The sequence below is a fragment of the Chrysemys picta genome, chromosome 3 (genome assembly GCF_011386835.1).
Source record: "Chrysemys picta bellii isolate R12L10 chromosome 3, ASM1138683v2, whole genome shotgun sequence".
Lineage (NCBI taxonomy): Eukaryota > Metazoa > Chordata > Testudines > Emydidae > Chrysemys > Chrysemys picta.
The window spans coordinates 39253088-39278684 of record NC_088793.1 but is presented as its reverse complement, the minus strand read 5'-3'; the positions used below and the strand labels follow the sequence as shown (position 1 = coordinate 39278684).

General features: G+C 40.6%; 2 protein-coding genes across 2 annotated transcripts in view; both read left to right on the top strand.

Moving 5' to 3' along the window:
- The window catches only part of TPO (thyroid peroxidase), an 89333-nt gene extending 84073 nt beyond the window's left edge, over window positions 1-5260 (top strand). Inside the window, exons 15-16 of the mRNA XM_005289655.3 lie at window positions 924-1059; window positions 2186-5260. Coding sequence (XP_005289712.2) covers window positions 924-1059; window positions 2186-2224 — 175 coding nt within the window. The 3' untranslated portion in view covers window positions 2225-5260. The remainder of the gene's footprint in view (window positions 1-923; window positions 1060-2185) is intronic.
- A 16959-nt stretch (window positions 5261-22219) lies between these two features.
- Window positions 22220-24846, top strand: LOC135982206 (uncharacterized). Its single transcript, XM_065587761.1, has 2 exons — window positions 22220-23216; window positions 24211-24846. The coding sequence occupies exons 1-2, from the start codon at window positions 22814-22816 to the stop codon at window positions 24684-24686; spliced, it is 879 nt and encodes a 292-aa protein (XP_065443833.1). The 5' UTR covers window positions 22220-22813; the 3' UTR covers window positions 24687-24846.
- Window positions 24847-25597: the final 751 nt, after the last annotated feature.

Sequence of the window (25597 nt, the reverse complement as noted above, 5' to 3'; positions counted from 1 at the left end):
ACTGGGGGCTTAATGGATAATATTTGTAGACAAAGTTCAGTTATTGAAGTGTGAAATACTATTTCCTGCTTCTAGTGCAAATCTCAATTTTCTTCAGTATTGTTGCATCTATTTATGTATTCCAATAGATTAGAATTTAGAAGAAATGCAAAATGTTTTTTACCAAAAAAAAAAAAAGGTACTCAGCTGTGGGTTAAATCCTGCCTGTGCAAAACAGAACCAAACTGGGAGTGGGAGTGAAGCTGGGTGGGAATAATGATACCTCTGTGCCAGAGAAGCATATTTGGCAGTCTATATATATAGCATGTTCCTCAAGCTTTTTCAGGTTGTTAAACCCTTATTCAAAGTCTAAAAATGTCACGACATCTTCACATTCACAATAAAAGTAAGAGCAAAAAATTATATTACAACTACTGCCACCACTACTACATTTGACCCGACAGACTTTGAAGGTTTTGGCCATTCTAAAGTTTTTTTGGACATTTTGTTATCCGTGCTTTAGAATTGTAATAAAATTGTCAACAGCTTGCACCCCCTGCACCTCAATTGCCTTTTGTGATTCCCTCCTCCCTGACCAGCTAATTTGTTAATTGCTGATTCAGAGAAACATCCCTATTCAGGCAATAAGCACTTAAACATGTGCCAAAATATAAGCACATGCTTAAGTGCTTTACTGAATCATCAGTGTCTTAAAATAGAAGTAAAATGTTCACCTCTTCTCCTTTTTAAATGTCTCTTATTCTGCAGTTTGGAAATTGTTATATATTTCTTTGCCCTCACAGGTTTGAGTAAGACTTCAGGTTTGATCTCATAGTTATGTAAACTATACTTCCCAATAACTATTTAACAGTTTAGGACATATATTTTGATTTCATGCTGAATTGTGGCAGTTTGATAATAACATGTTTGTTTGTTTTAAACAGGACGCAGTCTGCTAATGGATCAGCTCAAGCAAACATGTTAAAGGATAGAACACATCTATCTGCAGAAACAGACAGCAAAAAACACCATGAAATGAAGACTTCACAGCCCAATATATTAGTTGATCCAGCTGATAAGGTATAATGTGTCTCAAAACAGCAGGGAATTTCTTAAAGTTTGAGTGAAATCTTGTCCAATTGACTTTGATGGGAGTGTTCCCACTGAGTTTTATAGGGCCAGTGTTTCATCCCCAAAATGTAATTTTAGGTCAGGTTTTCAGTGGGCCTCCAAAAATACATTGACAAAACAGAGGGTACTGTTTGGTGGTTTGCTGTTTGACATTTTTATATGACCAAGTGCTCATATTTAGGCTAAGGGCATGAAAAATGGATGTGCTAGCAATTTCTGTAGCACATCTTTAGAGGTCCGCAGAAAATGTATGCATCTTTAGAGGTGTGCAGGTATGTGGGGCTCTCTTATATCTCATTAGTACAGGAGCTTTCGTTCAGTAATTTTAAGCATATGCTTGTCTTCTAGTTTAGTAGTAAATGTAAATAAATAAGCAAATAAAATTCTTGCCTCAGAAATAGGAATGAATAAACAGATTCAGATCAAGAAAAATGTATCACCCACCCCTGAAACCAAACATCAACTGAACCTTTTCTCCTTTCCCTGGGAAGAGCTAGAGGAGGAAGGATTATGTTAGATACAGGAGACCCAGAGATATCAGCAGAAAGGTAGCAATAGGCTGGAGTAAATCCATGGATCCAGAATAAATGGGAAGTAGAATTGTTTTCAGATAAGGGATGATACATTTTCTTTGTCCATATGAGAAAGTGGGCAGTGTTATTGTTCACAAATTGGGTAACAGGGACTTTAGGTCACCATACAAAAGGGAATTATAATAGCCACGGCAAGAAGAGATAGAGGAATGGGTGAGGTTTTCAGCAAAGATGGAGCAAAGGCATTGCCGTACATGAACAATAAATAGGCGCTCAACCTGCAGTCGGATCCATGAGAACAAACACCCTGCCCATTGCATATCAGGGCCATCATCTGTAAAGTATGGCCCTGATATGCAATTTTTGGATGAAAGCAGCAATATACTTGTATTGTTATTATCATTAATCAGCCACGGTCCTCTAAAGAAAGCCACTAGAGTCCCAAATAAGCAACACATTTTAGTATGGGCATGAGTGTTTTGCTGAATCAAGGCCTAGATTTAGATGTAAAATTAATGTTAACTTTTCTCTCTTCTGCTTAGGATCATGCCAATGGTCCCCAGATACTACTCTGCATGTAATTATTTTACTATGTTTTAGAAGATAATGAACAGATACAATGTACTTCTTTGTACTTAACATTTTTTAAAAAGAGCTAATTAAGAAGCAGTTGGAACGATCCAGATACATTTATGCCAGACTGTTCTTCACTTTTGGTACAAAGATCTTTCATAACTATTACAATCCTGCATTACACATTTGTTTAGACTTTTGGTAGTACATATCACCATTTAATATCATGTTCCAAATGATGTTTCATTTTATTCTACCCCCTTTCTCATAGTGCCACTAAAGCAATTAAACCTGGAGATAATATCTGTTGCAAAAGCGCATCGCATTTTGCTTCTGAAAGTCTGAAAAAGATGCTTTTCATCTTTTAGTAAAGAGAAAACACAGAGGAAGTCAGAAACAGTTTTTTTTTTAATTCTAGAATATTAAGTGAAATATAAGAATAGAAATACTTACTCCATTTTATTTATTCATATTTTATCCCATCTATACATGTTGCATATTTAGCCATTGGCACAGATACTTAAAATATGATCATTTCCTTCCATAGTACTCATCTGAATTAATTGTACTTCTTTTACATGCTAACCCTTAGATATTTTTAAATTTCTTGATTTGAAAATCTCTATCCTGGAATTAGGAGGTAAATAAAATGAATCTATGTGTTAAGAAATAAGGATTCAAACGTGACAATTGCACTTAGACCAAGATGTTGCAATATTTCTGACTGTCCTTTCTGCTGATATTCATAATTAGTGATCCCTGCACAAGCTTCATTTTTAAGACACAATGTCTTAATGCCGGTTATCTATTTGTACAATTTTCAAGGTGACTTTGCAGCTTACCCATGTGTACAGCACCTGTAAAAATGTCTATAAATATTTTTCATATCAATAACAATTCTAACTGCATTTTCAGAAAAAGAGGTCTCATTTGTAGTGCTGTCGGATGATCTAATTTTAACTATTTCATTATTGCCCTGCAAATCAGACTATTTCTTCTGCTGCTACTCCTTTCAGATATTCCTCTCTCCTTTAGACTAATACCAGACACTCCCAAGAAGATGGATTTTATATATTAATTTCTCATTTGCAAAGGAACATGAGAGAAAAAAATACTTTATTTGGAATGTTTTTCATACTAAACATCAGAACAAGAAGAAATACTGAACAAACAGGCAAATGTAGATTATAAAAAACCCCAGAGCTGCTTCTTATGAATATAGCAGTTAAAAAGGACATAATTGTCAGGGTGCATGGAAAAATAACTTTCCCAAGGCATAAGAACAAATAGAACCATGAAAGCATGCAGACAGCAGAAAACAAATGACAACACAGATTCAGCAACGATTGAGAATCACAAAGATATTTCATTGACAAACTATTTGTGTCACTGTCACTGCCAGTGGCTAATGCAAAACTGTTTACAGGACTAGCAATGAGATTTTCCAGACTAGGTCTTCAGATTTTTTGCTTGCCTTCTCTTTTGTCAACATCACAACATATTTTCAAAGGAATGGGTGAATAATGTTACTGCAGTATAAGGCAGAATCGCAATGTACTATGTAGTAATACAGATTTACTGTAAGGCATTACAAGATAACTGGAAGTCTCTAATGATCTCCATTTATCACTTTGAAATGACAAATTCACCTTCATCAGAGGGAGAGAACTATTAAATATTGCTATAACTATGGCTCGTCTTAAACTCTAGATCTGATAGAAAGGAAACTCAACTGCATGTTCTTTAAGGACTTGCGTGGTTGATCAATTTGCCATAAAGTTGAACTATTGACAGCTAATTCATATTGCCTACTTTAAGAATATAGTGGAGCTATCATAAATCAAGAAACGCTATCAAACTGTTTAAATGGTAGGTGAGGCCGGTGACATTGCTTATTATTTAGCTTTACCAACACTCCTCATGATAAGACCCTGTTTACAATTTCTTATAACTTTCTCAAACTTTAATCATTTGAGCTGAAATTTGCTATGCTAGGTGGCTGATTTAGGCTGATTTTGAGGGCGGGGGGGAGAGATTTTACCCAAACCAGTTCAGCCACTTCAAAGAATGACGAGCTAGGGAAAAATACATTGTTTTGCCCATATTAAATTCTGGCAACCTTTTCTTCGAAAAGTTCTAGTGCACCCAGGTTTTGAAATTTGGTGGGGGTGGACCTCTGTGTCAGGGATGTGTTTTATGCTGTCCCCTGTGCAAATCTACCCAAATTTGGCTAAATTATAAGCCTTTGGAAAATCACAGTTCACATATAAGCAGTAAAGACTTACTAGACCCTCACAGCAATGTAACCATGCTGTATGTTCAGCTTAAAAGGAGAGTGATTGCATGCAAAGGTCATGCCAGTTGTTATGAAATATCTTATTATGTTTGTCTTGTTGAACAAAAAGGGGGAGATTTTTAGATGATAAAGATAAATCTTACAGCGCCATGGCAAGAGCCATTCAAAATAGCTGAGTTATAAATAAAAACACTTGAAATGTTTCAATTTTTTTTTCAAGTTTTGCAGAAGTTCATTGGAAGTTGGTCATCTCCTCACCCCTCCCCCGCTTCTCACTCCCCCACAACCTATATAATTGACAATATCAGCACAGCTTTTGTTGTTGTGGTTTAGTTCAGGACTGTGCATTTGTGACTAGATGGCTCTCCTAGTTTTTTTTTGACTGCTCCTGCCATGGAGTGCTGAGTTCACTGACTTAAGCTGAGTTACTCTGGATTTATACTACTGAGAGGTGAACCAGACCCACTGTGTGTGTAATATTGCAGATGCAATATAGTAGTTTCAACAATCTCTAGCCTCATTTATGAGATTAATTTTCATCCTGCACTAAAGCTTCAGAATTGGTGCCGATTTTTACAGCAAATGTAATAAGCTCTTAATAAAATTTAGTTTATTAATATTTTATTGTATGCATTTTAAAGTGGCTTTGTACAACATCCTGGGGTGATTGCATGGGGGATGTTCTCTAAATATTAATGTAATTAATTGTGTTTGCTTAATGAACAAGTATTAAAAAAGAAATAACGCATGAGCAAATTATGTCATTCTGCATAACATGGCACCAAGATTGTTGTTCTATCATCAAGTGGTAAAAAACTAAGCATTGGGAGGGGAAATGTGTGTATGAGATAGAAAGGAAGAGTGGTACTGTGGTGGGGGGGTGGGGGTAGAACAGAGATGCCTGCCTAGCTATAGGGCAGTTCAGGGGAATAGAAGGGTCCAGACTGTCAAAAGCTAGATTGAAATGCAACAAGGAGCGGAAAGAGCCTTCATCAGCAGAAATAAGGAGGGTACTAACTACACAGAGGAGCGTGGTTTCCAGCTCATGTGAAGACCTGGACCAAACAATAGGGGAGGTAAGAGGTTAAGTGTCCAGGTATTTTTGTGAATGGAGCTTGTGATGATGGAAAAGTCAAGAGCATTGAAAAAATACATGGGAGTGGAGAAGAAAAGAAAAATATGACAGGGGCCTGTATTGTCTCAAAGTAGGGCAATATTGGATTAAAGGTAGGAAGCAGATTCTTTGCATCTCACTAGGAATGGAGGATACATTGGAAAGATAGCATAGAGAATAAATGGCACACAAAAGGGACTAAGGATTGCCAGCACTTTTGGAAATAAGAGAAGAGCAGAGATTAAACTTTTCAGTCAAGAGTTTATTCCTGCAGAGCTTCTGATAAGACTTGCAGATCTCATAGTGGATATGATAATGGTGTAACGTTATTATTTTCTGAGGCGCTGACATGTGCATTTGAGGGTCTGTACTTGGTGGATATGTCAGAGGGAAGTTGAACAGTAGGCAGAAGTGCAAAGTTTGCTTTCAAGAAGATTGTTAAGTGTGACAGAATATACCCCTGTGTTCACAACCTACACACTATTGTAATAATGTTTGTCTAAGATATACTTTGTGAGGTATCATTTAAAAACTCATGATTTGCTGATCAGTAACATGGCAAAAATGCACATGGCAGCATTACATGTGAAGTTATAAACATAAGCTGATATCATGACTAAAAGTATGTTTTCCAGATAAGTCTGGAGAGTGGCCAAATCAGTTCCTCAGAGACAGAGGGCAAGCTGATGCCTCAGATAGGTGTAAACAAGGCTGATGGACCATTACCTCCTAAATGTCCATTCTGTGGCAGGAGAGGGGGCCGGGGCAAAAATCTACATCTTAGCAAAGAAACAACATGGAGTTTCCTTCCACACAGGAAGGACTATAAAAAGAAGGGGCAGACACTGCATTTACTGTACCTGAAGAGACAAAGGAAGCAGCTATTGGACTCTGGGTAAGGGATCCTGACCTAAAGGGTTTGGTCATTCAGACTGTTGAAAGCATGTGGTGAGAAAACTTTGCTTTGAATCTAATGTAGTTTAAGTTAGGCATCAGTAAGTGTTTTATCTTTATTTTTCTTGTAATCATTTTTTGACTTTTATGATTTGTTACTTGTACACCAGGGGTCGGCAATGTTCGGCACGTGGCTGACCAGGGTAAGCACCCTGGCGGGCCGGGCCAGTTTTATTTACCTGCTGACGTGGCAGGTTCGGCCGATCGCGGCCCCCACTGGCCGTGGTTCGCCGTCCCGGGCCAATAGGGGTGGCAAGAAGTGGCGCGGGCGAGTGATGTGCTGGTCGCGGCTTCTCGCCACCCCTATTGGCCCGGGACGGCGAACCATGGCCAGTGGGGGCCGCGATCGGCCGAACCTGCCACTTCAGCAGGTAAATAAAACTGGCCTGGCCCGCCAGGGTACTTACCCTGGCGAGCCGCGTGCCGAACGTTGCCGACCCCTGTTGTACACACTTAAAATCTCTTTTTAAAATTAATAAACTTGTTTCATTGTTTTATCTAATTCAGTGTGTTCAAGTTCAAGCATCTGGGTAACTCCATTTGGGATAACAAGTTGTGTACATATTATTCCCTTAAAGGAATAATGGACTTAATATATTTGTACTGCCCAGGAGAGGGCTGGTCAGTACAGGACATACATTTCTGGGGGGATATCTGAGTCTGGGAGAGTGTTGGAGTCAACCTGTGATAATATTTAAGGCTGGTAAGAGCCAGGGTGTGCCTGGCTAGCTACAGCGCACACCAACATCACTGGGAGTGACTTGCACGCTGGAGGCTGTTTGTGAGCAGTCCAGATTGGAGGCTATAGCTGCAAGGCATTGTAAAGGGCACCCCAGGTTATTGGGCTGGCGTGACACATCGACTCATTGGTCTGGATTGTATCCTGGTATGTCACAATAAGTCAGAGAGAGAAAGGGATAAATGCAAATCTCAGTAAAGTAGGGAGTCATCCCTGACCTAAATCGGTGCATCTCTCCTGACTTCAGTGATATCACACTTTTTTAGGCCAGGCCTTAAACTGGCACAAAAGGAAGCAAAATCAAGCTGTAGAGTCTAGTGAGATCCAAAGAGATGCAATTTCCCACCTGTGCTTTTGAGTAACAGCTAGCTTTCACTAACTTACAAATATTGTCAATTACTGTATTCCTTTAATCAGGCATTTTGGTTTTAAAATTGTAACTGACACAATATGTCTGTTATCTTTATATCAGATTGTTTAGTTGGTTACAGTATCTCTTATGTCAACATTAATTTTCAGAATGTGCAAATTCTGTTACATTAGAAAACAAAATTTATATGCCATTTTCCATGCACACAGTGCAATTCCCCCCTTGTGTGTCATGGGAGCTGCTCCAATTGAACTGACTGTTAGCGAAAATGTTATTGCATACAACTGAAGTATAATGTTGTCGAGTTCTCTTTGCAAATAATACTGCATGTGACAAGCAAGATGATGAAGAAATCCTCTAAAGAGAGTTCATGCCTTTTCCTCCTGCCCTTTCCCATTACAGCTTTAAACTTTAAGATGGAAAATTCTCTAAACCAAAGGAAAAAAACACAAAGACCCTAATTCTGATCTTACATATATCTAATTTACATTTGACTTCAGTGATGATTAGATCCAGGCTCAAAACTTAAGGCAAAACCATGCTTTTGGTTTTCTTTCTGGTTTATGCTAGGGTCACAGATCACTTATGAAAGGCTGCCTACACATAATACATAGATTGCTGTAAGAGCACAGTTTGCAACACAGCTATATCCAGAGGGCTCTGAAATGAAGGCAGAGGACCTCCAGGATTTTGGTGGAAAATAATCCATTTAATATTTTCCCATAAATTGTGGGGTGTTTAAGGGAGATTTCCAAGGTAATTTATATACAAATGTATATATATTATATTTAAATTGAGCTATGAAAAAAATATATTTTTTTTAAAAATCAACCTTAAACTGTTCTGGCTTATTAAATTGCAGGCATATCTTCCCTTAAAGATATTTCTCCAAGGGATATAACTCAGTACAATATGCTGTATTTGCACTTGGTTTTAATGCCTCTATATAATGCTGGCTGATTAATTCTGTTTTAAAAGAAAGCACTGCTAGCATCTGATCATTCGCAGGCTCTACAAAGATTCACATATGCAGAAATAATTTTCAAGAGCTTGTATTTATCCCTTCCAAAACACTAAAAAATAAAAGTGAAAGGTAAATCAATGAGAATGTTTGAATAATTGAAAAGAAAGGATGATGATGTGGATGCGATTGCTGATTTAGAGTCAGACTCCTAGTAGTTATATTTTTGGATAGGTTTGCATTTTGATGTATGTTGCAAGAAGTGAATAAATGTGTTGATCGCAGCCCTGCTACACACATTAATATTTTATCATGGAGTTTACAAGAATAATACACCATTTAAAACTCACAAAACAAAAATGAGTTTTGCGGCCAAATTGTGACTTGAAGCCACTTGTTCCCAATGAGGATGGTGCAGCTCCACAACCCTTCCTGCAGCAACAGGAAGTGCAGAGAACGTGTGTGTAGTGCAGTTACTTAGGTTCCACCAGCCATAGGTGCTGGAATTAGAGGTGCGGGGGTGCTGCTGCACCCCCCTGACTTGAAGTGGTTTCCATTATATACAGGGTTTGCAGTTTGGTTCAATGGGTCTCAGCATCCCCACTAAAAGAATTAATCCAGCAGCAGGTTCACCAGCCCTGTCCTCATCCAGCCCTGTCATCTGCTCTTTCTTTAGCACTTCCCACATGACAGCAGGCAGGCAGTCCCCATTTGGGTTGTGCTTTGAACCATTCAGAGGTGCGCCACCTAAGTAGTCTTCCCATGCTGTGCCTCCCAGCATGGAGCAGTGTACCAGTTCATAAGAACATAAGAGCTGCCATACTGGGTCAGACCACAGTCCGTCTGGCCCAGTATTCTGTCTGCAACGGTGGCCTGTACCAGAGCTTCAGAGAGAGAATGTACATAACAGGGCAATTATTGAGTGATCCATCTTCCACTCCAGTGAATTAGGGTCACCCCGAGCATAGAGTTGCATCCTTGGCCATCTTGACTAATGAAGAAATCTATGGACCTATAGACCTATCCTCCATGAATGTATTCAGTTCTTTTTTGAACCCAGTTATATGTTTGGAAATCACAACATCCCATGGCAATAATTTCCATAGGTTAGTTGTGTGTTGTGTGAAAAAGAACTTCTTTTGTTTATATTAAATCTGCTGCCTATTAATTCCATCAGGTGACCCTCTGGTTTTTGTATCGTGGGAAACACTTTATCTATTCAGTTTTTCCACATCATTCATTATTTTATAGTCCTCTATCATTCCCCCCACATCTCTTTTCTAAGATGAACAGCCCTAGTTTATTTAGTCTCTCCTCATATGGCAGCCGTTCCATACCTTGATCATCTTTGTTGCCCTTCTCTGAACCTTTTCTAATTCCATTATTTCCTTTTTGAGATGGGGCAACCATAAGTGGACACAATAGTCAATCTATGAGCACACCATGGATTTATAAAGTGGCATTCTGATATGTTCTTTCTTATTTTCTATCCCTTTCCTAATAGTTCCTAACATACTGTTAGCCTTTTTTGACTGCTGCTATGAGTTGAGCAGAAGTTTTCAGAGAATTATCCATGGTGACTTCAAGATCTCTTTTTTAGGTGATAACAACTAATATAGAACCCATTATTGTATATGTACAGTTGGGATTATTTTTTCCAATGTGCATTACTTTGCATTTATCAACATTGAATTTCATCTGCCATTGTGTTGCCCAGTCACCCAGTTTTGTGAGATCCCTCTCTAACTCTTTGCAATCTGCTTTGGACAAAACTAACTTGAATAATTCAGTTTCAAATTTTGCGACTTCACTGTTTATCACCTTTTCCAAATCAATAAAGAATATGATGAACAGCACAGGTCCCAGTACAGATCTTTGGTGGACCCCACTGTTCAACTCTTTCCATTGTGAAATCTGACCATTTATTCCTACCATTTGTTTCCTATTTTTCCTTCCCTCTTATCCCATGGCTATGTAGTTTCCTTCAAGGTCTTTGGTGTGGTCTTTGTCAAAGGCTTTCTTAACATCCAAGTGTTCTATATTGACTGGAGTACCATTATCTACATAATTGATGACTCCCTCAAAGAATTCTAATAGATTGGTGTTGACTGTCCCCCACACATCATACGTCTATTCAGATGGCTACAGACTAGACCCACATCCGTTAAGGGGAGAAAAGTACAAGACTTGAGTATTTACTTATTCTAGTGGGTGAAAGAAGGCTTCTATTTTTTTATTATTATTATTTTTGTTGAACCTCCTCCTTTAACATTTTTGTCTTCCCAGATAGACTCATTGGTCTCCGATACACCACATCTAATATTACGGAAGGTTGCTAGTAAATTAGTAACTGCTTCAAGAAGCAATTACCAGTACTTCCATGAGTGAGAATTCTTCAAAAACACCTTAACCAATCATGCTATTCTCATGTGGAACAGAGAGTAACACCTCAGTAGTGATTAGTTCCCCAATATTCAGAATTTAGTGGGTTTTGTCCACCAAATGCAGGGTCCACTCTTGTCAGATGTTGTGCTCTTCCTCTGAATTGCAGTTCAAGCTTAAGGCCCAGTGAAGTGACCAGGAGCTGGTGATGCTGAGTTATTCTACAGAGGTGATCAGTGCTTTACAGGACAAGGCCCCTTTCCTCCACCTTTGATCTAGCTGTGTTTTCAACTCCTGAGTGTTGCTTTGATTTTGGGGTACCAAAGAGAAACTAATTTGAAATTGACAAATTGATCTTGCTTTCATGTATGAGCAGTTTAGCATACTTTCAGTAAAAAGAAGAACAGGAGTACTTGTGGCACCTTAGAGACTAACAAATTTATTAGAGCATAAGCTTTCGTGGACTACAGCCCACTTCTTCGGATACTTTCAGTGTGAAACAAGAAATCAATCCAAGTTTTTTAATGGAAATATACAATTATATATTTTTAAAATATCTTTATAAAACTATCAATATGCACATGTGCCAAAACAGAGCACCCATGTGACCTATATGGCATGGCCCAGTGGAGAAAGTATTCAACTGAGACTCAGAAGATCTGGGTTTTATTCCCAGCTCTGCCCCGGTCTGTTCGGTGACCTTGTTCAAACCACTACACCTCACTGTGGCTCATTATAAAATAGGGATAGTGATACTGACCTCCTTTTCAAAGTGCTGAGAGATCTTCTAATAAAAATGCTAAATAAGAGCTAGGTATTATTACTATTCATTATTTTATTATTAATAATAATATTATTTCCTATGCCTTTACTATTTATTACACTCACTTCAAGTATAAACTTAGGGAACAATTCAAAGGCCATTAAAGCCAACAGACGAGCGCCAGTTGACTACAATGGCCTTAGGATCCAAACTTTATAATGCCAGCTCTTTTTGTCCATTCTATGAGCAATCCATCTTTCTTTCAGTGTTATATAACTAAAGATAATGAAAGGATTCTTCAAGGCTGAGCCCAGGTTAGTTCAAAATGTTTATAAATCTTGGTGAACATTTGACAATATTGGAATGAATTTTGAGTCTCTAACCAAAAAACCAAAACCACGTACGTTCTGCAAAATTTAAATTTTACACAGCTGTACTGTGGAAGGACCATGCATGCAATAAATTTGTACCTTTCAGCCAAACTACAATTCTCAGGCTTCTTTTTAAAGACATGGCTAAAAAGATAAAAAACAGATCAATGTTATACTGTTAAATAGATAATGTATCTTACCAGAGTTAGGAACTTCTATGATTCCTGTCTTAATTATCTGCTATTTTGCTAGCCCTTTTATGATAATGATTTTAATTTGTATTCAAGGGTCCTATAAAGCAAGATATTCATAACTTTTTCGTCACCGGTATAGGAAAAGCAAACAAATGAATATACTTTCACCATATCTGAGCACATGGGAGTAATTACATAGTTTTATTACTCAGATTAAGAACATATAATAGTTGTTATTAGCAAGAGCACAATATATATACTAAAGTATATTATTCTATAAATATGTATTTATTGTTTATTAGTTGTTTGTACTCAAAGAGCCTATATTTTAGGAGTAGGGTGATCAGATGTCCCGATTTTATAGGGACAGTCCCAAAATTTGTGGCTTTTTCTTATATAGGCTCCTATTACCTCCCACCCCCTATCCCAATTTTTCACGCTTGCTGTCTGGTCACCCTATTTATGAGGTCAGATCCTCAGCTGGTATAAATTGGTATAGTTTCACTGAAGTCAATGCAGCTGAGCTTGCCTCATTGACAACAGTTGAGGATCTGGCCCACATCCCAGAAGACAGAATAATCTCAAGATTGTTTTTCTTTAATGTTGTCATTCTTAGTACAAAAGCAATGTGCATGGGCATTGTGGAAGACATGTGCTTTTAGAAGAGATAGGAATTAGTATATGGGGATGGAGCAGTAGGAAAAGAACTGTGAAGGTGATTGAGGGGGAAGACTTGGAAACTGAGGCTTTGGATAAAATTTTCAAAAGCATCTAACTGACTTAAGAGCAAAGTCTATTTTCAAAAGTGACTTAGGGCAAGATTTCAAAGGTATTTAGGTGCCTAAGGTTGAAGATAGGCATCCAGTAGGGTTCTCAAAAGTACCTAGGCATTTTTGAAATACCAGTAGGTACCTGTTTTCCTCTTTAGGCACCTAAATACCTTTTAGAAGTCTAGCCCACTGCAAATTTTCTTTTTATATCAGTGCACTGCATCTATAATAGGGGCATTGGAGTAGCTACATTGGACTAACGATAGCAGTGCAAAAAAAAGTATATTCAAGCCTGAGAAGACATATAAATGTCTGTCTGTGTGTGTGTGTGTGTAGTAACAATGGAACAAAATAAGTGGCAATTGAGCATAATTCCTTCTAAAGTTAATGGGATTTAGGCTTTATGAAAGAGCACCCACTTTAATCCAAACTAATGATTTCACCTTTTTAGTAGTGAAAACTTGTGTTACTATAACTAATTCTCGCTCATGTTAGTTATTGCATATCGCTTTAGAGGAATTCAGATCAAAGCCTCTCAAATAAACAATTAGTAAACATCAATCTAATTGAAAATTTATAAACAAAAAAAGGGCAAGTAAATTATTCTTTGCAAATAGTTTGTGAACAGCTCATTCTTTACCATGAAAGTTTTTTCCACTGGTGAAAGTGCTTTGTCAGTGACAAATGGTGTTGCCAAATAGCTTCAAGGATGTCTCATGACTGTCAATTTTCACTACCTTATATACATCCTTAATTAATAGCCCTCAGATCAAGCAATCACAACTGAAGTTTCTTATGGAAAATGATTTGTCTTTTGTTTACCTCCGAAATTCTCTTCAAACTGTAGATGTCAGGTAACCCTTGGCAGATCATAATCTATGTTCAGCACTAGCTGATAAATCATGGAACAAAATTTGGTCCTGTCCTACACAGGTGCAATAGAGAAAGGGCAACAAGGTTGAAGGAGACACAGGATCAGGCTAGGACAGAATCATAAGCCTTCAAGCTTTCAGGTGGAGACTTGACTAATATGGTTGGTGGCACTCCATACCCCAAAATCAGACAGCTTGAGAGTCATGGCCCATTCCTAATACTACTGCTGTCAGAGGGTGATGGTGGGGGGATGAGGGAAGGTGCATATGGGCTGCTCTCTTGGATCAGCAATAAACAGTGCTTCTTCCAGATCCCACTGTGTCCTATACAGACCCAGTTGCTCAGGATTAGAAACCTTCCACCCAACTGTTACCACACATCTGCCTCCCATGCCACATGTGTCAGAAGATCAAGGGCAAAACTTTTCTCAAAGTGAGTAGCATAACATCTGTGAAAATCAGAAGGGACAACGTGTAAAGCAAAAGACTATACATATATATAAAATATACATATGATAAATAACTAATTTTATTTCACCAGAGCACACACTCTAATATAAAATTGCCTGCAGTCCTTAGGTTAGGCAGTATATTTTCTTTCCCATTTCTATTGATTCCGAAAGAAAGGAAACAATCTCATTTGTGGAATACCTTACTTGTTGGAAACTGAGCAGAATTATACCCCCTAAAATCTTTAAAGCTGCTAATTGTTTTAAAACTGCTCTAACACACTGAATCTATTGCTAATTAACATAACAGAAAATGGGACTTTTGGACATGAATATTCAGAGCATTCAAATCCTCACATTATTGCCTTGGTTTGCCCACTGTGACATAGCTGCTAAATTTTGTGCAGCTCTTTGTGTGCCATTTATCATGGATGGTGGAATGTCATTGATTTCCTTTCCCATGCCCCGCATCAAGCAGTGAGGGAATGACTTTCAGCTGGAAGAGATAGCTGCCACTCTTTACCCAGTTGATAGCTTGGGGGTGGCAACTGGTGGCTGGGGGACTGACTGCAGAGAATTGTTGGGGCAGTCATGCTCGGGAGAGGCCAGAATTGAGCCACCATCACCTTCTATCCCCACCAGCTCATTGGCCAACATTGCCTCATGCACCTCCACTTTCTACTGCTTCTCCAACCTAGTTGTTCCTCCCCAGCTTGAATCCAGCAAAAGGAGAAGCACATGAGGAAGAAGAGAGGATGCCTGTAGGATAGGCAATGCAGTGGCTCCCAATGGCTGGGAGGACTGTCGTGAAAGAGCTGCCAATGGTGTGAGTGTTACATGAGGTGCATAAAACTTGGCAGCTCTTTAAAAGACAGCAACTTCCAATTAAGTTATTAACATACCATAAAGATGATTAATGAATTATACGCAAAAGTCCATTCAACTTAAAGATGTAAGTAACCCTGACTTTGAGAGGACCAGTGTAGTTGTAGTCATGTTGGCCCTGGAATATTAGAGACAAGATGGCTAAGGTAATATCTTTTATTGGACCAACTTCTGGTGGTGAGAGATACAAGCTTTTGATGCCCACAGTGCTCTTCCTCCGGACTTGGAAAGGCGCTCAGAGCATAACAGCTAAATACAAGGTGGAAGAAGTTGTTTAGCATAAGTAGTTAGCAAATATTCTAAGGGACCATTCAAGGTAGAGTGGCCTGGGAGCTTAAATTCATAACTCTGCTGATGCTAAAAACCATGGACTGAACAGACACACTAGATTTATAGCTTATTACAACAATCTGTAACCCACTAACCCCTTTTGTTTGTCCTATGACTGCAGAGGTGTTAACAGGCCACTCTACCTTGAATGGTAGTGCAAACTGTCTGGCACATCACAGAGGATTACCCAATCTATGCTCATCCTGGAGATGTCACAGTCATTAACATGGCTACCCCCTCTTCTCTGAACTTAAGATCCAACTGTAGTCACACCATTGCATTGATAAATGAAAAGTAATGCCCATTGGAAACCATAATCCCAACTATACATATAAAATGATGGGGTCTAAATTAGCTGTTACCACTCAAGAAAGAGTTCTTGGGGTCATTGTGGATAGTTCTCTGAAAACATCCACTCAATGTGCAGTGGCAGTCAAAAAAGCTAACAGAATGTTGGGAATCATTAAGAAAGGGATAAATAATAAGACAGAAAATATCATATCGCTGCTATATAAATCCATGGTACATCTTGAATACTGTGTGCAGATGCCCCATCTCAAAAAAGATATATTGGAATTCGAAAAGGTACAGAAAAGGACAGCAAAAATGATTAGGGGTATGGAACAGCTTCAGTATGAAGAGAGATTAATAAGACTGGGACTTTTCAGCTTGGAAAAGAGACAACTAAGGGGGGATATGATAGAGATCTATAAAATCATGACGGGTGTGGAGAAAGTAAATAAGGAAGAGTTATTTACTTCTTCTCATAACACAAGAACTAGGTGTCACAAATGAAATTAACAGGCAGCAAGTTTAAAACAAACAAATAAAAGGAAGTATTTACAATGCAGAGTCAATCTGTGGAACTCTTTGCCAGAGGATGTTGTGAAGGCCAAGACTATACCAGGGTTCAAAAAAGAACTAGATAAATTCATAGAGGATAGGTCCATAAATGGCTATTAGCCAGGATGGACAGGGATGGTGTCCCTAGCCTCTGCTTGCCAGAAGCTGGGAATGGACAACAGGGGATGGATTACTGGATGATTACCTGTTCTCTTCATTCCCTCTGGGGCACCTGGCATTGGCCACTGTTGGAAGACAGGATACCATCTCAAAAAAGATATATTGGAATTCGAAAAGGTCACTGACCTTAGTGGGAGCAGGAGCAGGCCTTCTATTTTTAATTTTGTACTCTTCTGCTGCACTTAGAGAAGTAAATCCAACATAGTTCACTAGCAAACAACCATCTGATTGCATTGCTTATGCAACAAAAACAAAAAGTAAATTGGGGAGTGAGAACAGTGTGTTGCGGTCCATAAGAATCAGCATTTGCCAATTCAAAAGAGACAAAATTATCAGGTGTTTTAAACTTCTAACTGTGTAGTACAAATAATATAGAATAAGAAACCAAAAATTAAACTGTCAAATTATGAGTATCCTGTGTTCTTTTAAAGCAGACTAGTAGAGTCACAGTCTGCTCTCATTTACTCCAGGAACTCTACTGGAGTCAGTTGGGTAAGTGAGATCAGACTCTGGCTTGTAGCGTGTAGCAATCTAAATGATATACTCATTTCTTTTCTGTAGGTACAGTTTATCTTTCAGCTTGCAGCAGAAAAATATAACTCACTGTCCCTAGAGACTTCTCTTGAATAAGTATTACTTGTGCCATATGCATTAAACTTGAGCTTTCCTGCCCCTGCCCTGTATTTGTCTTGTATACAGAATACTAATTCACAATGATTCCAGTTGAAGTAAAGGTCCAGTATAAGACAGATGAGATTGGAAGTGTCTAGGATCTGCTCTCAGAGGAAATTACCAGACAGAGATTTTCTTATGTTGCCAAGGTCCAGAGTTGAGACCTAAAACAAGGGACAAAAGATTAATCCATCTAAACAACTAAATGTGGTCTCTTTTTTTTTTTTTCTAAAGCCACACATGGACTAATTTAAAATATTGCAGCATCTTATTTTTATGGTAAAGATCTCCATTTTGGGTTGCTATCTATTTAGTATATTTTTATTTCCAAAATAAAATATTGATTAAACAATAATCTTTTATGCATGATAGTTTATAAACACTTTATAAGTGTCTATGTGGACCCATCACAAAGAGCTGTATATTAATCCTGTATTGCTTTCCCCTCTATTTTGAAAAGTAGTGTAGCTGGTACAATACATATTTGATCGCACAGCACCATCTACTGTGGGAACTGAGAAGTGCAACAGTGTTTTACCAAAGACTGGTAACAGCTGTGTTAGTCTGTATCCACAAAAAGAACAGGCTGTAGTCCACGAAAGCTTATGCTCTAATAAATTTGTTAGTCTCTAAGGTGCCACAAGTACTCCTGTTCTTTTTGAGGAGTACTTGTGGCACCTTAGAGACTAACACATTTATTTGAGCATAAGCTTTCGTGGGCTAAAACCCACTTCACTGAGATGCATGCAGTGGAAAATACAGTAGGAAGATATAGATATATATATACACAGAAAACATGAAACAATGGGTGTTACCATACACACTATAATGACAGTGATCAGTTAAGGTGAGCTATTACCAGCAGGAGAGAAAAAAAACTTTGTGTAGTGGTAATCAAAATGGCCCATTTCCAGCAGTTGACAAGAAGGTGTGAGGAACCATAGGGGGAGGGGAGGAAATAAACATGGGGAAATAGTTTTACTTTGTGTAATGACCCATCCACTCCCAGTCTTTATTCAAGCCTAATTTAATGGTGTCCAATTTGCAAATTAATTCCAATTCAGCAGTCTCTCATTGGACTCTGTTTTTGAAGTTTTTTTGTTGTAATATTGTGACTTTTAGGTCTGTAATCGAGTGACCAGGGAGATTGAAGTGTTCTCCAACTGGTTTTTGAATGTTATAATTCTTGACGTCTGATTTGTGTCCATTAATTCTTTTACGTAAAGACTGTCTGATTTGGCCAATGTACATGGCAGAGGGGCATTGCTGGCACATGATGGCATATACCACATTGGTAGATGTGCAGGTTAACGAGCTTCTGACAGTGTGGCTGACGTGATTAGGTCCTATGATGGTGTCCCTTGCTATTTAGGGTCCCTAAGGTGCCACAAGTAATCCTGTTCTTTTTACCAAAGACTGAGTCACATTGTTGTGCTTAGGTATACTCAACTGTTTGGTAGGGGTGTATTGTTAATCAAAGTAACTTAATTTGCAATATCTAAGTCTCTCATTGTCTGGGATAAGCTTTGTGTTCCTTTTCTTTTCAAAGTTAATTTTGTTCATGTACACTTTATACAGCAGTTTTTTTCTTGTCTCCGTTTTGAGGATAGTGTAGTTTTGAGGCTCACCTCTCTGGGAAATGTTCTTCACAAGCAAGTAACTTGTAGAATCAGTTGTTGTGAATGTAGCAGAGGACTGAGAAATCAATCCCTGGATCTGTTATAGTGAACTGAGCATCAGCTGTTGTCTTTTTGCTAAGCAGATTAATTTGTTTAACATGTTTAGTTTTCCTTACAAATACATATCACGTTATGGATTTATAATATACTAGAGATTAGACTGGTGTAGAGACCTCAATATTCATGCAGAAATAATAAAATTATTATAACCTATTCTTAAAATTGTAGGTCATTACAAATATGCCTGTGCCTTTACTGAATTTGTTACCATTACTTTCATACATATGGTGATTGGAGAAAAGTATCTCACACGAATATACTTTTTCTTATTTAATTATATGAAATGTCCCAGCTAAGAAAAAATCCTAGGAATTCTGTTCTTTATCAATGTGACAAACTTCCCAGGTGTCAAGGAAGATTACACCCCTCCCCTAAGCAATCAGTCTGTTTATTACACCCAAGTGTGTTTATATCAATGCTAAAAGTGGAACTTTTCTATGTTTCTGTATCAATTCTTTAATGCTATGCTTTGAAAAATGAATGTAAGTTTGATTGTTATATAACTGTTTTTTGTATAGAATATTTGATAGGAATTTTTAATTGCAAATTGTATCTTGCAACTGGTAACCACCATTTGGTCTAAAAGGCAACACAACCAAAGAGTGGTTGTCAAGACCAAGGCGCCACTCTCGTATAAGGTACCAGTTTGGTATAGCTATATATTATACAGAGGGAACTCATAACTTCACACATAAGGTTAACACATTCATCTTACAATGATATTAATGCTCAGTGTGCTATTAGTTTTCAAATGACAACTTACAAGCCATATTTTACACACATCATTGGAGTAGTGTGATTGCAGTAGGAGTGTGAATATAGGAGTGACCCATGGATTAATGCCTCTTTGGAATCGATAGCGCTCCCTCATCACTTAACTCCCACACAGCAAGCAGAAATTAGAGGGGTACTTCAGACTCACCAACAGGTGTTTTCCACCTTCCTCCTTTTGCTGTACACTGGATGGAAATGGGACCCAGGTTCTGATTAAAAGTTCGCCCTTCAGGGTTAATAGGAAAACAGCCCAGACCCTGCAGAGAGAAATTGCTGACATGCTGGTGTTAGGGGTGATCCATGGTCAAATAGTCCATAGGCATCACCCATTGTACTGGTTCCTAAGAGGGATGGGGTAATCAGATTCTGTGTGGATTACAGAAAGCTCAATACTCCCACACAACATATGACACAGCCTCATGCCTCGAACAGACAATTTGGGAAAAGGTCCAATTCCTAACAATGACTGACCTTTCTAAAGGTTATTGGCAGTGTCTTTGGACCCAGATGCCTGGCTCAAATTGGCATTTACCACCCCAAAAGGGCTCTTTGAGTTCCTTTTCCTACCTTTTGGCCTCAAGACAGTTCTGGCATAAATAGATATATAGCCTTCCAGAGGCTGGTAACTAGCCGAGATAGGGGAGTTTGCCCTGGCATATATAGATGATATCTGTAGCTTCAGCCAGGCTTGGGAAGACACATGACCCAGCATTCTGACAATAGGCATAAATGTAAAGGTGGAAAAATGAAAGAGTTAACCACATGTACTGCACACTACAGGGATATGGCAGTGAAGTACAGACAGACGTTTTACTTAACATCACTTAACCTATATCCTTTTTTTAATTAGCTTGTTTTACGTTTAATCTAAACCAGCCCAGTGCTGTGTTTGAATGGAAGTGATTGTTAACTCCTGCAAATGTGGCAAGCTGCTGGTTATTGTCTCTCTAAAGGAGAAAACAAAACAGATTATTTCTTTGAGAAGTCCAGGAGAGGCTGGACACTTCAGGCCAGATAGTTTGGGGAAAATTTGGGACCGGAAGTGTGTTGGGGTCACGTGGCTAGTAGTAGGAGACTGTAGTAGGAGACCAGAGTGTGGTTGTGGTGTAACAAGCAGGCTGCTGGAGTCAGAGTTGCTGAACCAGGTCTGCTTAATGCACAGACATAGCCCAAGCTTGTATGCTGGCTAGAAAAGTCCAGACAGGAGCCTACAGCAGCAGAGCCTTTTAAGACTCATGGGGTTACAGGATGAGTAGGGTCACAACTCCTTAACTGGTCTGGATTGCAGCCCAAAACATGACACCTTATTTATGCTACCAGATCCTCCCCCACACCCCATCCTCCCAGTGACCACACATAGCCAGGGCCAGAGTCTTTCTGTCATAAAGGGTTTCACATGTTCACATGATATGCTTGGTGTCAAAGTGAGTAATTAGAAATCTCAATCATATAGTTTACCTTACTGAGCAGTTTGATGATTTTAAATGTTCCTTTCCAGGGATTCTGGAGTTTATTCCACCTTACTAGGATGAGCACCATAACTTCGCCCCCTGTATCATATGACAATGCACACACAGTGCAATCATACCAGACTTTCTGTCTCTCCTGAGCTTTAGGTAGATTCTACCAGGAGAAACTCATGAGCTCATGGCCTCCCCTAAGAAGAGGCGGTACCTTCCCATTCCACCTTCATTCAGGCAGGGGACCCCCTACCATCCTCCCATAGAGCAGTTCTAAAGAGAAGAGTCCTGTGGATTCCTGGGAATTTCCTGATAAGCAAGCAGCAGGTGAGGTAGACATTTATTCCAGTCAGCAGGTGTTAGTCCACAAAAGTTTTCAACATCATTTTAAGGGTTCCATGAAGACTCTCAACCAGCCAGCTATTCTGGGGGTGATAGGGAGATAACTGAAGGTGTTGAATCGCATATTTTCCCCATAGTCCTTCATGTAGGGCAGATATAAAATTTTCCCCCAATCAGTCAAAAACTCATGGAAAAACCCCAGACATCTGAATATGTCTAGTAAGGCTTTGGCCACTTTTTCTGCCTCTATAGCGGACAAAACTACTGCTTCTTGGTAGTGGGTAGTGTAATCTACTACTACTAGAATATACCTTTTTCCCCATCCGGGTAATTTTGCTAAGGGACTGGTGTGATGTTTTGAGGTTTACCCATACCACTAAGGAGTTCAGTCAATGTCTGCCTTAACCTTGGGTGTCTTGCGACTGTTCAGCTTTGGTTCAGAGCTTTGACCAACTTGGTTACTCCTTGGAGGCTGACCTTTGTATCATTCTAGTCCTGAGCTTCTCCCCAGATTGTCCTATTTGAAGAATCAGTCCCTCTCACTGGACCCTCACAAAAAAAGTGTTAGGCCTGGTCTACACTAGGCGTTTATGTCGAAGTTAGCGCCGTTAAATCGAATTAACCCTGCACCCGTCCACACTGCGATGCTATTTAGTTCGACATAGAGGTCTCTTTAATTCGACTTCTGTACTCCTCCCCGACGAGGGGAGTAGCGCTAAATTCGACATGGCCATGTCGAATTAGGCTAGGTGTGGATGGAAATCGACGCTAATAGCTCCGGGAGCTATCCCACAGTGCACCACTCTGTTGACGCTCTGGACAGCAGTGCGAGCTCGGATGCTCTGACCAGCCACACAGGAAAAGCCCCGGGAAAATTTGAATTTGAATTCCTTTTCCTGTCTGGCCAGTTTGAATCTCATTTCCTGTCTGGACATCGTGGCGAGCACAGCAGCACTGGCAACGATGCAGAGCTCTCCAGCAGTGATGGCCGTGCAGTCTGGGAATAGAAAGAGAGCCCCAGCATAGACTGATCGTGAAGTCTTGGATCTCATCGCTGTGTGGGGCGATGAGTCCGTGCTTTCCGAGCTGCGATCCAAAAGAAGGAATGCAAAGATCTACGAGAAGATCTCTAAAGACATGGCAGAGAGAGGATACAGCCGGGATGCAACGCAGTGCCGCGTGAAAATCAAGGAGCTGAGACAAGGCTACCAGAAGACCAAAGAGGCAAACGGACGCTCCGGATCCCATCCCCAGACATCCCGTTTCTACGAGGCACTGCATTCCATCCTCGGTGCTGCCGCCACCACTACCCCACCAGTGACCGTGGACTCTGAGGATGGGATACTGTCCACGGCCGGTTCCTCAGACATGTTAGGGGACGGGGAAGATGAGGAAGGAGATGAGGAGGGCGAGGCAGTTGGCAGCTCTCACAACGCTGATTTCCCCGACAGCCAGGATCTCTTCATCACCCTTACAGAGATCCCCTACGAAGCGTCCCCAGCCATTACCCCGGACACAGAATCTGGTGAAGGATCAGCCAGTAAGTGTTGTAAACATCTAAACATTTATTTTTAACAAAACAGGAATATTAACAATTAAAAGAATGGGTTGTTCATGATTAGTGTGCCCTAGGCGCTTAACGGTTTAGTAAGGGGCAGTGCAAGTTTTGAAAAGAAATCTAGCAATGTCCGGTTTTCAGTGATTGTCCTGCACAAGCCGCTCTACTGTGTATTCCCTGCTACTGCAGCTACAGTAAAATGCGGTCTATATGTGCGGGGATAGAGCAGTAATCCTCCTGGGACATCTCGATGAAGCTCTCCTGGAGGTAACTTGAAAGCCGTTGTATGAGGTTCTTGGGGAGAGCGGCCTTATTGGGTCCTCCGAAGTACGACACGTTGCCGCGCCACGAGATTATCAGGTACTCGGGGATCATTGCTCTGCACAGCAGGGCGGCATACGGCCCTGGTCTTTGGAGGCTTTCCCGGAGCATTCTCTCTTTGTCGCTCTCGGAGATCCTCATCAGGGTGATGTCGGCCATGGTGACCTGCTTTTAATTAGGTAGGGGAATGTTAGTGTTGGGACTGCTTTCCCGTTCCTTTACAGAACTGTCACCGCTGGTTTGCAGCCACGCGGTGGAGGCGGGAGAGGGGCAGCCGAAAGGGATCATTCCCGGGGACAGCCGCGAGGGGGTGGGACAGGGGCAGAGTTCCCGCTTGCCGGATTGCTGGCAGCAGGGACTGACATTGATTTAAATGTGAAATGAGGCCAGTGGTAATATAAAAGTTTTAAACTGCCACAAGTGTACGGCTTACCATGTCTGCCTGCAACAGAAATTCCGTTGTGCTGCCTCGCTTCTCAAATGTGCTGTTCAAGACCCCAGGCACAGAATGCGAAGGCCGAGAATTCGACCTTGTGCTGAGTGCGCATGTGAAAGGTGCTGTGCATGGTCTTGTTCACAGAGAAAGACTATGTTCTTTGTTCACAACTACATTTATCTTTCAGAGGAATTCACTCCCTTTTTCCCATTTCCACAGCCCCGTCTGCGACTGTCTCACAACCTAGCCTGGAATCACACTCCCAGAGGCTAGCGCGGATTAGGCGTAGGAAGAAGAGGACACGGGAGGACATGTTCTCTGAGCTTATGGCCTCTTCCCAAGCCCAGGCAGCACAGCAGACCCAGTGGCGGGAGAACTTGACCCGAATGCACCAAGCCAACATGGATCGGGAGGAGAGGTGGCGGCAGGAAGACCAGCAGGCGACTCAAACGCTGCTTGGACTACTGAGGGAGCAAACGGACACGCTCCGGCGCCTTGTGGATGTTCTGCAGGAACGGAGGCAGGAGGGCAGAGCCCCGCTGCAGTCCATCTCTAACCGCCCTCCCCCGCCACCAAGTCCCATACCCACCTCACCCAAAGTGCAAAGAAGGAGAGGCGGCAGAGTCCCTGCTAACTCTCACTCCACCCCTGCAGAGAGCTCTAGTAGCAGAAGGCTCTCATTTCCCAAAATTTGAAAAGTTCTTTCCTTCCCGCCTGACACAAGCCCACGTCCAAGTTTCACCTCCCAATGCCATGTGTAGTTGATAATAAAAAATTTGTTTCTGTTAACTACTGTTTCAATCATGTTCTTTTGGAGGAGGAGGGGAAAGGGGGTTGGAAATTGGACAGGACAGTCTCCTTTGGCAGGGTACATAGTCGGGGGCAGGCACAGCAGCAGGGCACATACACAGTGCAGTGATGCAGTGACTAGTTGCCCCGGTTAGTCTGGGAGGTTGTTTTGATGTAATGTTGGGGGGGGTGGGTTGCTCTGTGACTTTGTGGCGGGGGAGGGCAGTTACAGATCTTAAGCGCCGGTCCTTAGACAGGATCACAGAGCCACACAGCATGGGATCTGTAACCGTCCTCCCCCTGCCACAAAGTCAAATAGACCTCCCATACACACAGTCCCGATCAGGAGGGGTGACAGGCTCCGTTGAAACAAGCATCCCACCGCAGCGGAGCCTGTCAATCCTTGAGTTTAGAAGCTGCATTCGCATCACAACACTAGACCCGCCCCGCACCACAGTCTGCGTCCCAGTTTTAAAAAATTCCCGCTAAAACAGTATTAAAGAAAACGGTGTGCTTTAACAAAGTAGAACTATTTTTATTTCGACACGTGTGTTGGAGGGGGGGTGAAGGGGGTATGTAACTGGATAGGATAGTCAACATTACCTGGGTAAAGAAACGGGGGCAGGTTTAGCTTCTCAGTACACAAACTATAAAATCACAGGTTACCCTGCTCACTCAGGAACTTTGCTTTCAAAGCCTCCCGGATGCACAGCGCTTCCCGCTGGTCTCTTCTAATCGCCCGGCTGTCTGGCTGTGAGTAATCACCAGCCAGGCTATTTTCCTCAACCTCCCACCCCGCCATAAAGGTCTCCCCCTT